At 42.7% G+C, this 16,042-nt stretch overlaps 1 protein-coding gene across 1 annotated transcript in view; it reads left to right on the top strand.

Moving 5' to 3' along the window:
• The window catches only part of THSD7A (thrombospondin type 1 domain containing 7A), a 701,817-nt gene extending 686,556 nt beyond the window's left edge, over positions 1-15,261 (top strand). Inside the window, exons 27-31 of the mRNA XM_075315710.1 lie at positions 183-278; positions 2,454-2,536; positions 8,410-8,623; positions 9,861-9,948; positions 11,775-15,261. Of these exons, the coding sequence (XP_075171825.1) occupies positions 183-278; positions 2,454-2,536; positions 8,410-8,623; positions 9,861-9,948; positions 11,775-11,859 (566 nt within the window). The 3' untranslated portion in view covers positions 11,860-15,261. The remainder of the gene's footprint in view (positions 1-182; positions 279-2,453; positions 2,537-8,409; positions 8,624-9,860; positions 9,949-11,774) is intronic.
• Positions 15,262-16,042: the final 781 nt, after the last annotated feature.

Genomic DNA, 16,042 nt, shown 5'->3' with positions numbered 1-16,042 from the left:
TTAATTCTCTGAAACAATCTTAAGGGTGCCAACACTTTCAGCCATGACTTTATATACTGTATATTTAACTACTTTATATTATAGGATCATTAATCAAATAAACTATAATTTAAAAATATTTATATATCTAGAGAAATATTTTCTTTTCCTTTTAATCTCTACTTGTTGCGTTTATGCTGCAGGAGGACAGTGCTTTGAATACAATTGGTTATCAAGTTCTTGGAAAGGAGCCTATCGGACAGTTTGGTGTCAGCGATCGGATGGATTTAACGTGACAGGTTGTTGTCATATGTCATGCTTCATTTCCTTATTAATGCTTTTTATTAAACTAATATTTATACAAATTATTGACTTTCCAAATAGTATATACAGTTGGAACCAGAAGTTTCCATACAAAGACACATCTGCAGGTTTTTCCCTCCGCTCTCTATACAGGCACATCTGCAGGTTTTTCCCTCCGCTCTCTATAAAGACACATCTGCAGGTTTTTCCCTCCGTTCTCTATACAAGCACATCTGCAGGTTTTTCCCTCCGCTCTCTAGAAAGACACATCTGCAGGTTTTTCCCTCCGCTCTCTATACAGACACATCTGCAGGTTTTTCCCTCCGCTCTCTATACAGACACATCTGCAGGTTTTTCCCTCCGCTCTCTATACAGACACATCTGCAGGTTTTTCCCTCCGCTCTCTATACAGACACATCTGCAGGTTTTTCCCTCCGCTCTCTATATAGACACATCTGCAGGTTTTTCCCTCCGCTTTCTATAAAGACACATCTGCAGGTTTTTCTCACTATCTGATATGAAATCAGAATAAACCTTTCCCATTTTAGGTCAATTAGAACCAAAATTATTTATTTTTGCCAAAAGAATAATGAGAGAGAGAGAATGTTTTATTACTTTCTGCAAATTCAAAAGTTTCCATACACTAAGGCGGGCTTTGCACACTGCGACATCGCAGGTGCGATGTCGGTGGGGTCAAATTGAAAATGACGCACTTCCGGCATCACATGCGACATCGCAGTGTGTAAAGTCTCGATGATACGATTAACGAGCGCAAAATCGTTGTAATCGTATCATCGGTGCAGCGTCGGCGTAATTCATAATTACGCTGACGCGACAGTCCGATGTTGTTCCTCGCTCCTGCGGCAGCACACATCGCTGTGTGTGAAGCCGCAGGAGCGAGGAACATCTCCTACCGGCGTCACTGCGGCTTCCGTAGGATATGCGGAAGGAAGGAGATGGGCAGGATGTTTACATCCTGCTCATCTCCGCCCCTCCGCTCCGATTGGCCGCCTGCCGTGTGACGTCGCAGTGACGCCGCACGACCCGCCCCCTTAACAAGGAGGCGGGTTGCCGGCCACAGGGACGTCGCACGGCAGGTGAGTGTGTGTGTGAAGCTGGCGTAGCGATAATTTTCGCTACACCAGCTATCACCACATATCGCTGCTGCGACGGGGGCGGGCACTATCGCACTCGGCATCGCAGCATCGGCCTGCGATGTCGTAGTGTGCAAAGCCCGCCTAAGAGTACTGTGCCTTTAAACAATATTGGACAGCCCATATGATGATGTCAAGCTTCTGATAGGTTTATTGACAACATCTGAGTTAATTACAGACACACCTGTAGATGTATTTTAATACACAACTGAAATGCACTGCTTCTTTGTGTAGCATCATGGGAATGTCAAGCTTGCTGCAGCTAGGTGTGCTTACGAAAACACTCAAATCTGAACAGCCCTATTCGTCTGAATGAGCCATAGGAGGCTATGCACCTTTTTATTTATTTTTTTTTGCAGGGGGGCATAAATTTATTTCTTTTTGTTTTTTTTATTCTTTAACAGTTTTTCTTCTGCAGCTTTCTTGATCACAATACACAGCAAGCTGCTTGATCCTGTGCATTCTTCAGCCTTAATCTCTTCTGTGAGCGAAAATCTAACCTGAAATCTGATTTTATTTTAGTTGATTTTACTTTGTCATGATTTACAAAAAATAAAAGGTAAGTGAGCTGAAGATTGGCCCATCAATGAACTAAATGTCAGGATTGAGAAATAAAAGGGATTGAGCAGCTTGCAGTGTATTGTAACTCAATAATTCTGCAGGTGAAGTTGAAAAAAATTGTAATTAAATCTCATTATAAAAAATATTTCAGCACACCTACAATGCAAGTAAACCTCCAACATAAAGAAGGTTAGAAGACTACCGCATTAGGATTAATTATGTAACAAACTCTCCATCATGGTGGCTGCAACTAGTCTTAATTTTACTATCAAATGAACACCAGTCGGATTCTATATGATTGGGGTCTCAAAGTGGGAGTAACTCTTGCTAAGATGCTTTTTAGAGGGTCTTGAGCTTGAAACAACCCCTTATAATATCCATATACCTTGTTAGGCAATATGGGCACTATATAATATGGTTACACATTACAGACTATATCTTTGGTTTATCTTCCAGGGGGCTGTTTTGAGGTCCTGAGACCGGAGAGTGAAAGGCTGTGCAGTCCGCCGTGTATCCAGCAGCACTCGTACTGTACCGAGGTAGGTAATGACATGTGAGCGGCCACGATATGGTAGTTCCACAACATTTCCTATATAATCCATTGCTTGCTGGGATAAGGCCTGCACTTAATTGTCAGATAAGTATGATCAATGGCTTGTCTAATTCCCACTGGTAAAATTTTAATTTCTGCAAAACGGTGTAATGGCTTAACTCATAATTTCACTGTTCGTTTATAGCTTATCCTATTAGCCTCCTGCTATCAGCTATGAGCGAGACCGCGGCTGCTGTTAACTACGTAATATCCTAAATACTTAAGGAAATGTTAACCCTTAGGCAACACTTAGTGTATAACTGGAATTCTATTATTTCCAGGCAAATGTGGGCCATTTGGGCATTGGGGGCCTATGGAAACCCTGGTAGATACATTCTATACTTGTCAAGCCATCGTTAGGCTTAACTGGTATAGGCAAAACTGGTATGTAATCCGCTAAAGTGGTTGTCTGGTAAAAAACAGTTATCACGTATCCACTGGATAGGTAATAACTTATTGCTCAATGGGGGTCTGAAAATTGGGCCCGGCACTGATCACCAAAGCGGGTCACTTTTATTCCGGTTGGAATGGAGCGGCAGTGCACGTGAGCGACCACTCATTCCCATGGGTTTTTCTTGTAGCCACTAGAAAATGAATGTTGCAGTGGCCATTCATCCAACCAGCCAATCCAATGGATAAATGATAACTTGTTTTCAACAGACATCCCCTTTAAATATCATGTTTCCCCGAAAATAAGACCTATTCCGAAAATAAGCCCTAGTAGGAGTTTTTTGGGTTTTTGGAGTATGCTTAAGGTATAAGCCCTACTCCAACAATAAGCCAGTCAATATTCTAACAGAGATAAAAAATACCCAGTTGGGAATAGTTCTGCAGATCGTATTTGGACCCCCACCGATCAGTAAGTTATCACCTATCCAATGGATAACTGATAACTTGTTATCAACAGACAGCCCCTTTAAATACCCTGTTTCCCCAAAAATAAGACCTATTCCGAAAATAAGCCCTAGTAGGATTTTCGGGGTTTTTTTTTGCATATGCTTAAAATATAAGCCCTACTCCAACAATAAGCCCTAGTTGCGGTTCCATGAAAAAGTGTCCAAGCAGCTAAAAAAGTGAAAGAATACAGCATAATGCATCATCAAAGAAAGCAGACACCCCCAAAAGAAAGCAGACACCCCCCTTCCCCCAAAAAAGAACAAAAATGGCACTCACTAGACCCCAAACAATTACAGTTGGCAAGTGCTGATGGTGTATAGACTCTCACACAGAGATCTGCGTTGCTGTCAGGTCCATCGCCATTCCTGATGCATTGTAGCTCTCACGCACAGATTTGGTACCAGTATCAATCCACGTGAGTCTGAATGACATGAAATTGAAGAAATTGGACTATTTCTAGCAGTGATTCTCCAATTTAGAGAAGCTCAGATTACAAAATGTTCAGAAGCAATCACCTTGTTGGACATACAATGTGTACTTGATGAAGGCTCGTTTTATAGAGGTGAAACGCATTGTATGTCGAATAGGATGATTTCTTCTGAACATTATGGAATCTGAGCTTCTCTACATCAGGGCCGCACACTGGAAATAGTTCAGTCTCTTCACTTACATTAAAGGGAACCTGTCAGCAGATGTGGCCCCTATAATCACCACCCCTAACATGCTGTTATAAGAGCCCAGGCAGCTGTGTAGAACATAAAAATGACTTTATAATACTCACCTAACCGGTTGCTGTGGTGGAGTTGGGTCATATGGGCGTCTCCGTTCTCCAGTGCCGGCGCCTCCTGTTTTGGCCATCTTTGTCGTCCTTCTTCTGAAGTCTGGGTGCATTACATGTCCTACGTCATCCACACTCGTCGGCATTGGGGTCCTACGCGGGCGTACTTTGATCTGCCCTGAGCAGGGCAGATCAAAGTATTGTAGTGCGCCTGCGTGGGATCGGCGAGTGTGTATGACGTAGGACGCGTCATGCACTCAGGCATCAGACAGAGGATGAAGATGGCCAAAAGAGGAGGTGCCGGCATCGGAGAACGGAGACGTCCATATGACCCAACTCCACCGCAGTGACCGTTTAGGTAAGTATTATAACGTGATTTTTACGTTCTACACAGTGGCCTGGCCTCTTATACACAGCATGTTAAAACGCTGTATATAAGAGACCACTGGTGGTGGCCACAGCTTATAGTCGCCAAATCTGCTGACAGGTTCCCTTTAAGCCTACGTCATAACATCATAACATGAGCCGCCACCGACAGTCATATGGAGCGATGTCAGGCCTAGAAACAGCGGAAAATAGTGAAGGGAAGACTACAGTTGGACTTGGGGGTACTTTGCATGTTGCGACATCGCTACTGTGATATCGTCGGGGTCAAATCGGGGTCGAAAGTGATGCACATCCGGCGCCAGTAACGATGTTGCAACGTGTGAAGCCTAGATGCGCCGATTTACGATCGCAAAAGCGTCGTAAATCGGCGATCTGTGTAGCGTCAGTCATTTCCATAATTTCGGAATGACCGATGTTACGATGTTGTTCCTCGTTCCTGCGGCAGCACACATCGCTGTGTGTGAAGCCGCAGGAGCAAGGAACATCTCCTTACCTGCGTCCCGCCGGCTATGCGGGAGGAAGGAGGTGGGCGGGATGTTTACGCCCCGCTCATCTCCGCCCCTCCGCTCCTATTGGCCGCCTGCCGTGTGACATCGCTGTGACGCCACACAACCCGCCCCCTTAGGAAGGAGGCGGGTCGCCGGCCAGAGCGACGTCGCAGGGCAGGTATGTGCGTGTGAAGCTGGCGTAGCGATAATGTTCTCTACGGCAGCTATCAAAAGATATTGCATGTGCGACGGGGGCGGGGACTATCGCGCTCGGCATCGCTAGCATCGGCTAGCGATGTCGCAGCGTGCAAAGTGCCCCTTATTGTTTTTTTCTGTTCAAGTAATTTTTATTGAGTTTTAAAAATATTTGACAGTTAAGGAAAATATAGAAAACAAAATTGGGAAAAAAGAATAAAAAACAAAGGGAGAAAAAAGGGAAATAAGAACCATATTAAACAAAAGACAAACGTACAGTTACAGTATCTTACATAAGCATAATGAGCATAGCTGGTTATTACTTACAACCTTTGGTTGATATTGCGCACAGTATACAAAAGAGAAGAAACTTTAAAATAAGAACAATACCAATCTTATGATGTTGCTAATGTTCCCTTGTCAGGGTCGAAAAGAGATCAATTCGGCCCTGGGAGGGAAAGTTCGATTTAATTTTTAACTAGTGATGAGCAGACCCCAACTGTAAAAGTCCAGATTTGTGGCGGTTCAAAAGTACTCGAGCACTGATCCCAGCCTGGTAACAATCCGGGTCTGACCGTCCAGGTAATAAAAAAAAAAAATCAAAGAAAAAAGACAGAGATTAAGGCCATGTGCCCACGGGAGCTTTTTGCTGCGGAGTTTGCCGCGGAAAACCTGCGGATTTTTCTGGATTTTCCAGATAAATCCGCAGGTTCTAGCATGTACAGGCACTCCCCATGTTACCCTATGGGACATGGGGAGTGTCTGTGTCCACACTGCGGAAAGTGCGGCTGCGGAATCTCCTGCGGAGATCCCTCAGCCGCACCTAACTGCATGTCAATTATTCATGCAGATTTACTTGCGGAGATCCCGGCCCTCCGCTATGGAGGTAGAGGCCGGGATGTCCGCAGGTAAATCGCGTGAAACTCCGCATGTTTCCCGCAGCTATTCCGCTGGAAACTTGCAGCTAAAAATAGCTGCGGATGCCGGCGGGCAGCTGCGGGAAACATGCGGCCGTACCTGCGAATATATCCGCAGGTACGAGCGTCCCGTGGGCACATGGCCTAAGAATTAAGCAAAGCCTTCATGCTTACTTGTCTCCGCGTGGCTATGACTCTGCTTCAGAGGACACTCACACTACTTCCGGGTCTGTTCATTATCTTCAGGCATATGCACTGCTTTCCCCGCCCACCGACAGTCCTGGTGACGCGCCTACAGGGTCCATGGGGTTACTCGTCACCGGGCTGGTGTAGAATGCGGGCCGTGATCCCAGCAGTGTCAATAAAGATGGACGAAGAGAATATTTACCGGGGAGAAGAATTTGTATTTGTGACGCCACCTGTGGTTTGCAGCCAATATAGGAGCCGCCACTGTGGGAGGTATCCTCTGGAGCTGATGGTAGCGCAGCTCGAATAGAACAGCTCTCCATAGGCAGAGCTCAGGCCCCGGGGATGATGAGAGTGGTAGTCTCTGATGGCGGTGGGGCGTGAGGGCGACGACGCCAGCAGTGATGGGATAACACAGGGATTGCAGTCAAAGTTCTTTACTCACTGAGATGTCACCACCTTTGGAGCAAGGAGATCCGCTGTTATGGGCTCCAGCCGATCCTGAATAGTTTGGAGGTCTAGGCTGGTGTTCCTTCTGTGTGTACTTTCTATTGGTAATCCCTCCACCCCGCACCTGGTCAGCTTACCGCGCTCCCTGTGAGCCCTGGGATCCCTCTTCTTCCTAAGAACCCGGGCCGCGACGCTCCAGCTCCAAGCCACGGGTCCTTTGTTCTTTCGTGTCCTCTCTTCCTTGTCTGCTGTTGCATGTACGCAGGTCTAGGCTCGACTCCCCACTGAAACTGTGTGATGTTGCTACTCACTCCCCTGACCGTGCCCCGCCTCCCAGGTTGCCAAACTAGTGGGAAGGAGGTCCCATACCTCTTGATAGCCACTCCCAGCACCTACCGTAGACCAGTCCCAGTAGGAGGGCAGCTAACTGTGTGTTGTATTAATTGTGGTGTGCACCGGTGAATGACCCTGTCTTACTCAGGATGAATACTACACCTCGACTGAGGTGCAGTACCATGTGGCGCTTGAAGCCTCAGGGGCGCCACACTGGCATCTGTGATTGGTTGCAGTCAGACAGCATCCCAGCTTGTATCAGAGTGTCTTTGACTGCAACCAATCAGAGGCGCTGTGTCTAACAAAGGAGACACAGTGAGCGCGAACCCGGGCTTCCAACAGGCAACTGTATCTCCTACTTGCCTCTCCATTAAAAAATCCATCTGGTCCCAACTGTAGACCCTCCTGTAAACCGGGGAGTAGCGTATCTTTGTATTCACTCTCTTTGTCGAATGTCAGACCGGTGCAATGGGGAGCCGTGTATTACTACACCTGACTTTGTGACAAACCCTGAGTCTCCTGCCCTATTCTATTGGGCTAACCATCCCGTGGGGTCCTATCTTCCATGATCCTTTGATTCTTGGAATCCTCCGGAGTAGCAGAAATGATGTTTGTAATGCAAAGTGGTAGTGAGCTTTCCATCAATGGAAATCTTCAAGCGGAAACTGGATAAACATATAGCTGGGATGATTTAGGAAAACCTGCACTCGTAGGGGGTTGGACCCGATGGCCCTTGAGGTCCCTTCCAACTCTACCATTCTATGATTCTATGAAGTATTAACTGATTTCTTTATCCATAGGGAAACCAAGCTCCTCGTTCTCTCCTCTAATGTTTTAGACTTTCTGATGGATTGCTCATATAGTTTAGCTTTCCCCTTGATTCTCTTCCTGCTTTGTTATAAAAAAAAGTGTAATACTTCTTGTATTCAGTCAATATTCTTCTTTTGTCATGGCATGATCTTGTCAATCTTCACTGTTAGTTATCGTCATGTATGAATTGAGTTTCCTGGCTGAAATCAATGTATAATCTGTACATCCTTATTGACTTTAAGACAGAACTTTATGTGCATGTTTGAATATTAACGTGTTTCCCAAGGAAGGGGTAAGTGAGAGATGTGTCTTGCCATGCTCCTTAGGGGTAGGAGGCCTGATATAAAATCCTTATTTATTTTTTTCTCCATATTTTAAGTCTGGATCTTGCGGTTGTGAAGACGGCTACACTGAAGTCACCTCCTCTGATGGGACGTTGGATCAGTGCACTCTGATTCCTGTAGTGATTTTACCGACCAGCGATGATAAGAAAGGTGATGTAAAAACGAGCCGAGCAATTAACCCAACACAGCCATCCAGCAGTCAGTCCGGCTATGGGGGAAGGACATGGTTTTTGCAGCCATTTGGGTCAGGTAAGTTCAGATAATGTTAAGGATTTTTTCAAATTGTATCAATTAGTACCTACGGAATGGATAGGTGAAAATTAGAGATGCATCCAGTTCTGAGGCACCTGGACTAAGACAGTCTTAAAGAAGCACTCCCATCAAAATTTTTATCCTTTTACTATATGATTCATTTTGCCTTTCTGCCCAGTTAATTCTTCTGTTTTCCATGACTAGGACAGTCTTAAAGAAGCACTCCCATCAAAGTTTTTATCCTTTTAATATATTGTTCATTTTGCCTTTCTACCCATTTAATTCTTCTGTTTTCCATGATTAGGACAGTCTTACAGAATCCCTCCCAGCAAAGTTTTTATCCTTGTAATATATTGTTTATTTTGCCTTTCTGCCCAGTTAATTCTTCTGTTTTCCATGACTATGACAGTCTTAAAGAAGCACTCCCATCAAAGTTTGTATCCTTTTAATATATTGTTCATTTTGCTTTTCTTCCCAGTTAATTCTTCTGTTTTCCATGACTAAGACAGTCTTAAAGAAGCACTCCCATCCAAGTTTTTATCCTTGTAATATATTGTTTATTTTGCCTTTCTGCCCAGTTAATTTTTCTGTTTTCCATGACTATGACAGTCTTAAAGAAGCACTCCCATCAAAGTTTTTATCCTTTTAATATATTGTTCATTTTGCTTTTCTTCCCAGTTAATTCTTCTGTTTTCCATGACTAGGACAGTCTTAAAGAAGCACTCCCTTCCAAGTTTTTATCCTTGTAATATATTGTTTATTTTGCTTTTCTTCCCAGTTAATTCTTCTGTTTTTCATTAGGTCTACAACATCACATTATTAACAACAGGCTAGCTGAATCCTTCGAAGCTTTATGCAAAAACAGGTAGTGTCTTTTCCCTGCATGATTCATCACTGTAAAAATCCCTGGCAGAGGGGAGGAGCGGAGTAGCTGGGTCCGGAGTTGAAGAGGGGAATAATTCATGCAGGAACAAAAGACTTCCTGTTTCTGCATAGAGCAGAGAAAAAAGAAGAATTTATTGGGTAGAAAGGCAAAATGAGCAATTGTAAGTACACAGTGCCTGAAAAAAAGCAGGTAGAAATTACAGTGGCCTTTTTTTTTTTTTTTTTTTTCAAAATAGACAAGTAAAGACTCATGGACTGTGCTAACACTTTAATACGACTAATCAGATATATGCAATATAAATGCTGTAACAACTTAGTACTAACCAAAACTAACATTCCCTCTTTCTAGATGGGAAACTGAAGACCTGGGTGTATGGGGTTGCTGCAGGCGCCTTTGTTTTTCTCATATTTGTGGTTTCTATGATCTATCTGGCTTGGTGAGTTCACATGTAATTGCTTAACCTCATATTATGCAAGTGTTTAACAGATTATTGTGAGACTGTATAAAGTATAGTCAGGGAATCTGCATTTTCAATACCATTATAGGTGGGTAGAGAGTCAGCAGTGAGGAGGGACACTGAGGAGATGTGAATCATACTCTGTGAGTGGAGATTCAGCAGTGAGGAGGGACACTGAGGAGCTGTCAGTCAGAATAGGTGTCCAGAGATTCAGCAGTGAGGAGGGATACTAAGGAGCCTTCAATAAGACTTGGTGCATGGATATTCAGTAGGGAAAAGGGACGCTGAGGAGCTGTCAATCAGAATAGGTGGGCAAAGATTCAGCAGTGAGGAGGGACACTGAGGAGCTGCTGTCAGTCAGACTTGGGTGGAGATTCAGCAGTGAGGAGGGACACTGAGGAGCTGTCAGTCAGACTTGGGTGGAGATTCTGCAGTGAGGTGGGACGCTGAGGAGCTGTCAGTCAGACTTAATGGGTGGAGATTCAGCAGGGAGGATGGACACTGAGGAGCTGTCAGTCAGACTTGGGTGGAGATTCAGCAGTGAAGAGGGACACTGAGGAGCTGCTGTCAGTCAGACTTGGGTGGAGATTCAGCAGTGAGGAGGGACACTGAGGAGCTGCTGTCAGTCAGACTTGGGTGGAGATTCAGCAGTGAGGAGGGACACTGAGGAGCTGTCAGTCAGACTTGGGTGGAGATTAGCAGTGAGGAGGGACACTGAGGAGCTGTCAGTCAGACTTGGGTGGAGATTCAGCAGTGAGAAGGGATGCTGAGGAGCCTTCAATAAGACTTGGTGCATGGATATTCAGTAGGGAAAAGGGACGCTGAGGAGCTGTCAATCAGAATAGGTGGGCAAAGATTCAGCAGCAAGGAGTGACACTGAGGAGTTGTCAGTCAGACTTGGGTGGAGATTCAGCAGTGAGTAGGGACACTGAGGAGCTGTCAGTCAGACTTGATGGGTGGAGATTAGCAGTGAGGAGGGACACTGAGGAGCTGTCAGTCAGACTTGATGGGTGGAGATTAGCAGTGAGGAGGGACACTGAGGAGCTGCCAGTCAGACTTGATGGGTGGAGATTCAGCAGCGAGGAGGGACACTGAGGAGCTGCCAGTCAGACTTGATGGGTGGAGATTCAGCAGCGAGGAGGGACACTGAGGAGCTGCCAGTCAGACTTGATGGGTGGAGATTCAGCAGCGAGGAGGGACACTGAGGAGCTGTCAGTCAGACTTGGGTGGAGATTAGCAGTGAGGAGGGACACTGAGGAGCTGCCAGTCAGACTTGATGGGTGGAGATTCAGCAGCGAGGAGGGACACTGAGGAGCTGTCAGTCAGACTTGATGGGTGGAGATTCAACAGTGAGGAGGTACACTGAGTAGCTGTCAATCAGGATAGTCAGATTTTCAGTTACAAGATGTATGTACACTGAGAAGCTAATGATAAAACATAAAGCCTGGCTCAACAAACAATTCTTCTTTATTGGCAGCAGTTCACATACAGAACATTGTGAGTGAGACAAACTATTAGGCCATAGGTAACGCTATCAACGCGTTTCAAGTGTGCTTGCACCCTTTGTTATCATAGAATGCCCATAGAATTCTATCATGACCATGGGTTCGAGCACCTATGCACTAATTGATTGTCTCACTCAGGATGTTCTATATGTGAACTCCTACCAATAAAAAACATTCTCATTGTAAATATATCAGTCGCAAAATGTCTGAAAGATCTATTTAAATAATGCAAATTTATATACAAAAGTTGTAAGTCCTATCAAGCATGCAGATATTAAATTATTAGTGTCTTATTTACAGTAAAAAGCCAAAGAAACCACCAAGAAGACAAAACAACCGCCTGAAACCATTGACTTTGGCTTACGATGGTGACGCGGACATGTAAGAGAGTAAAAAAAAACAAAAAACATTTATGAAAGAATATACATTCCTTCTCAGAAAGACACAACGAGCTAATGTTGTGAGGATGATCGTCATTGCGGCAGCTTAAGCACAGCCTGGAGAATCGCAATGGAAAGCTGTCCACCAATATATTGTAAATACTACTTGGTCTGTTGCAAGACTTGACCTTGACCCCATGTAACCGGAACGCATGAACCTTTACCATACGCCGAGATCTCTACAATATGAGCATCGGACAATTTATGTTCGTGGCATCATTTTTGGGGGTTCGGCATAATTAACTCTTCGAGAAAATGCAACACTTGAGAAGTTTACAGTATGAAAACAAGCAACGGGACCACAGGACCAATCAAGCTTCACAACTTTTTGTGCCCGAACATCCCAAAATGCGTCACCGTCCTGAAATGCAGTATTTTTTTTTTTTTTTGTAATAACCCTCCGAAACGCTACACTTGTACATGACACCGTGTTTCTACTTTCTCTAACTCTCCTAATCTTGCCTACATCTTGTTTTGCTGTATGTAAGGCAGGACTTGCACTATATTAGTGCAGCATGTTATGCACTTATCTAGAATTGCCATAGAAAATGCCTCTTTTCATAAGGGATGATGTCTTGTGCTCAACGCGCCAAGTAGACATTTCACAATTGTAAAAAAAAGAAGAAAAATGGAAAATCTGGATGAAAGTGGAGGTTTTTTTGTGATGGGATCTACTCTCTGTACATAAATCAGCTCTTTTCTAGTTTAGATGACGTTGTCTCCCGTCTGTCGATATTCCTCCATGTTTAGATTTAATATGGACTGTTTCAGTTGTTTCGATCATAAATTCTTACAATTTGTTCATTGCATTCAGTAACACAATACCACAAGAAACAAATACATTTGTCAACATTGATTCCAAATTTTAAAAATCATTTTTAGGAAAAAAAATTAACATACAAATAAAAATTCCCTAAAAAAATAGTTTGGGATTTTAATGGGAAGAACAAAAAGTAAAAACATCAATACCTAGTGGCATCTCCTCCTGCTGGTGCTGGAGCCAATACCCTACGTGTGTTTCGGCTTTAGAGCCTTCCTCAGGGGGTGTGGGAAACGTGGCAGAAAGAGTTTAATTTCCCTACATTGCCTCCGCTGGAGAAATTAAGTACTACACAATTCCCCATTGAAGTGTAGAACACAGTAGGTCCTCCAGCTGGGATCTACAGGGAAACCTGGTAGCAAGTGTTTAATTTCACTATACTGCCTTTGCTGGAGAAATTACGTATTACACAATTCCCCATTGAAGTGTAGAAGACAGTAGGTCCTCCAGCTAGGATCTAAAAGAAAACCTGGTAGCAAATGTTCAGTTTCCCTACACTGCCTCCACTGGGGAAATTAAGTATTACACAATTCCCCATTGAGGTGTAGAACACAGTAGGTCCTCCAGCTGGGATCTACAGGGAAACCTGGTAGCAAGTGTTTAATTTCCCTACACTGGGGAAATTAAGTATTACACTAGTCCCTATTTAAGTGTAGAACAGGTAGGTCCTCCAGCTAAACCTGGTAGCAAGTGTTTAATTTCCTTACACTGCCTCTGCTGGAGAAATTAAGTACTACACAATTCCCCATTGAATTGTAGAACACAGTAGGTCCTCCAGCTGGGATCTACAGGGAAACCTGGTAGCAAGTGTTTAATCTCCCTACACTGCCTCCACTGGTGAAATTAAGTATTACACTATTGCCCATTTAATAGTAGAACAGGTAGGTCCTCCATCTAAACCTGGTAGCAAGTGTTTAATTTCACTATACTGCCTCTGCTGGGGAAATTACGAATTACACAATTGACCATTTAAGTGTAAAACACAGTACGTCCTCCAGGTGGGATCTATGGGGAAACCTGGAAGCAAGTGTTTAATTTCCTTACTGGGGATATTAAGTATTACACAATTCCCCATTGAAGTTTAGAATACAATAGGTCCTCCGGCTGGGATCTAAAGGGAAACCTGGTAGCAAGTGTTTCATTTCTCTATACTGCCTCCGCTGGGGAAATTAAGTATTACACAATTCCCTATTTAAGTGTAGAACATAGTTGATTAAGAAGGTCCTACTCCTTTTATTAGCACAGATTTTTTTTTTATAATATATTTAAAAATGAATTTTCTAAACTTGTCATCCCCACAATCTTTTCTTGTTTAAATTCTGATTTTTCTTTGTATCATTCCTAATTAATTAGTTTTTAACATTTTTTTTCTTAATAATTACATTTTAATCCATTAAAATAAATCAAAACTATATTTAATGTTATTTAAAAACTGTCACTTTATTTTTAGATGGGAAGGCTGATACCTTCTTTACAAAAAAATCCACAAAACCATATATTTTGGCCCCGATTTATTGTCCTTGCATCTTTTTTTTTTTCTGTTTTTTTTGCACCTTTTTGTGTTTGTACCCAATTCATTATTCTATTTGCACTTTTTTGTGCTCTCACCTGTTATTTTTTCTTTGTGGATGAAGTTTAGCAATTTCAGATGTTTCAGCCTCAGTCATCAATTGTGACTTTTTAAAAAGTCACAAAAAGTAATGAAAATTCCCAAAGCTCGCCTCCCCGGACCACCCACTCAAAAACCTTCCCCCCTCTCACTATGTACTTTCATGAACAATAGAATTTTAGGGCAATTTTTGAGACTTTTGGTGCTAACGTGCCACAAAAGTCACAAAAATAGTTCCATCACAATAACAGTTGCACTCAAGCAAGAGGGAAAAACAAAAATAGTTCTATCACAATAACAGTTGCAGTCAAGCAAGAGGGAAAAACAAAAATAGTTCTATCACAATAACAGTTGCATTCAAGCAAGAGGGAAAAACAAAAATAGTTCTATCACAATGACAGTTGCACTCAAGCAAGAGGGAAAAATAAAAATAGTTCTATCACAATAACAGTTGCACTCATGCAAGAGGGAAAAACAAAAATAGTTCTATCACAATGACAGTTGCACTCAAGCAAGAGGGAAGAACAAAAATAGTTCTATCACAATAACAGTTGCACTCATGCAAGAGGGAATACAAAAATAGTTCTACCACAATAACAGTTGCATTCAAGCAAGAGGGAAAAACAAAAATAGTTCTATCACAATGACAGTTGCACTCAAGCAAGAGGGAAAAACAAAAATAGTTCTATCACAATAACAGTTGCATTCAAGCAAGAGGGAAAAACAAAAATAGTTCTACCACAATAACAGTTGCACTCAAGCAAGAGGGAAAAGCAAAAATAGTTCTATCACAATAACAGTTGCACTCAAGCAAGAGGGAAAAGCAAAAATAGTTCTATCACAATAACAGTTGCACTCAAGCAAGAGGGAAAAACAAAAATAGTTCTATCACAATAACAGTTGCACTCAAGCAAGAGGGAAAAAAAAGAAAAGTTGAAGGATGTAAACAGTGAAGACGGGAATGTAAACATGTATTACTGCTTGGAAAAAACATGAAAAATATTGTATTTTTCCCAAGCAGTAATGCATATTTACATTCCTATGTTCACTGTTTGCATCTTTCAGCTTGTTTCTGTTTTTCCCTCTTTCTTGAGTGCAACTGTTATTGTGATAGCGTATTTTTTGTTTATTCCTCTTGCTTGAGGGCGAGCAAGAAAAGTAAAAGGATTGGGCTTTCTTCCTGTCTAGAACTAATTTTGGAAAAATAGATAAACTGCCGTCACTTCCTAACCTGAAGGTCTGAACTGGTGCGCACTGAACATAACAGATACTATCAGTTTTTCCCTCTTGCTTGAGTGCAAGCAAGAGGGAAAAACTGATAGTATCTGTTATGTTCAGTGCGCACCACTTCAGACTTTCAGGTTAGGAAGTGCCGGAAGTTTCCAAAATTAGTTCTAGACAGGAAGAAAGCCCAATCCTTTTACTCAGAGCATACGATTCATGAATTTGGCTTGATTTTGAAGAATGTGGCGCCAAAAACAGTAACTAATACCACAAGTAGAAAAAAAATTGAAATGTTGAACTAGGGCCATAGTCTTAGAAATCTTTCCATAATTCCAATGCTATGTACTGTATGTCCGGCTCCAATGTAAAAATTTAGATATTTTGTAGTTAAAGGATTATGATTTTTTTTAAAACCCAATTTTATAAAAAGTATTGTAAATCAAAACAATAAAATGACACCAGAAAAATATTGTAG

Source organism: Anomaloglossus baeobatrachus, chromosome 6, assembly GCF_048569485.1.
Source record: "Anomaloglossus baeobatrachus isolate aAnoBae1 chromosome 6, aAnoBae1.hap1, whole genome shotgun sequence".
In the NCBI taxonomy this organism is placed as follows: domain Eukaryota; kingdom Metazoa; phylum Chordata; class Amphibia; order Anura; family Aromobatidae; genus Anomaloglossus; species Anomaloglossus baeobatrachus.
This window is presented reverse-complemented; position numbering and strand designations above follow the sequence as displayed.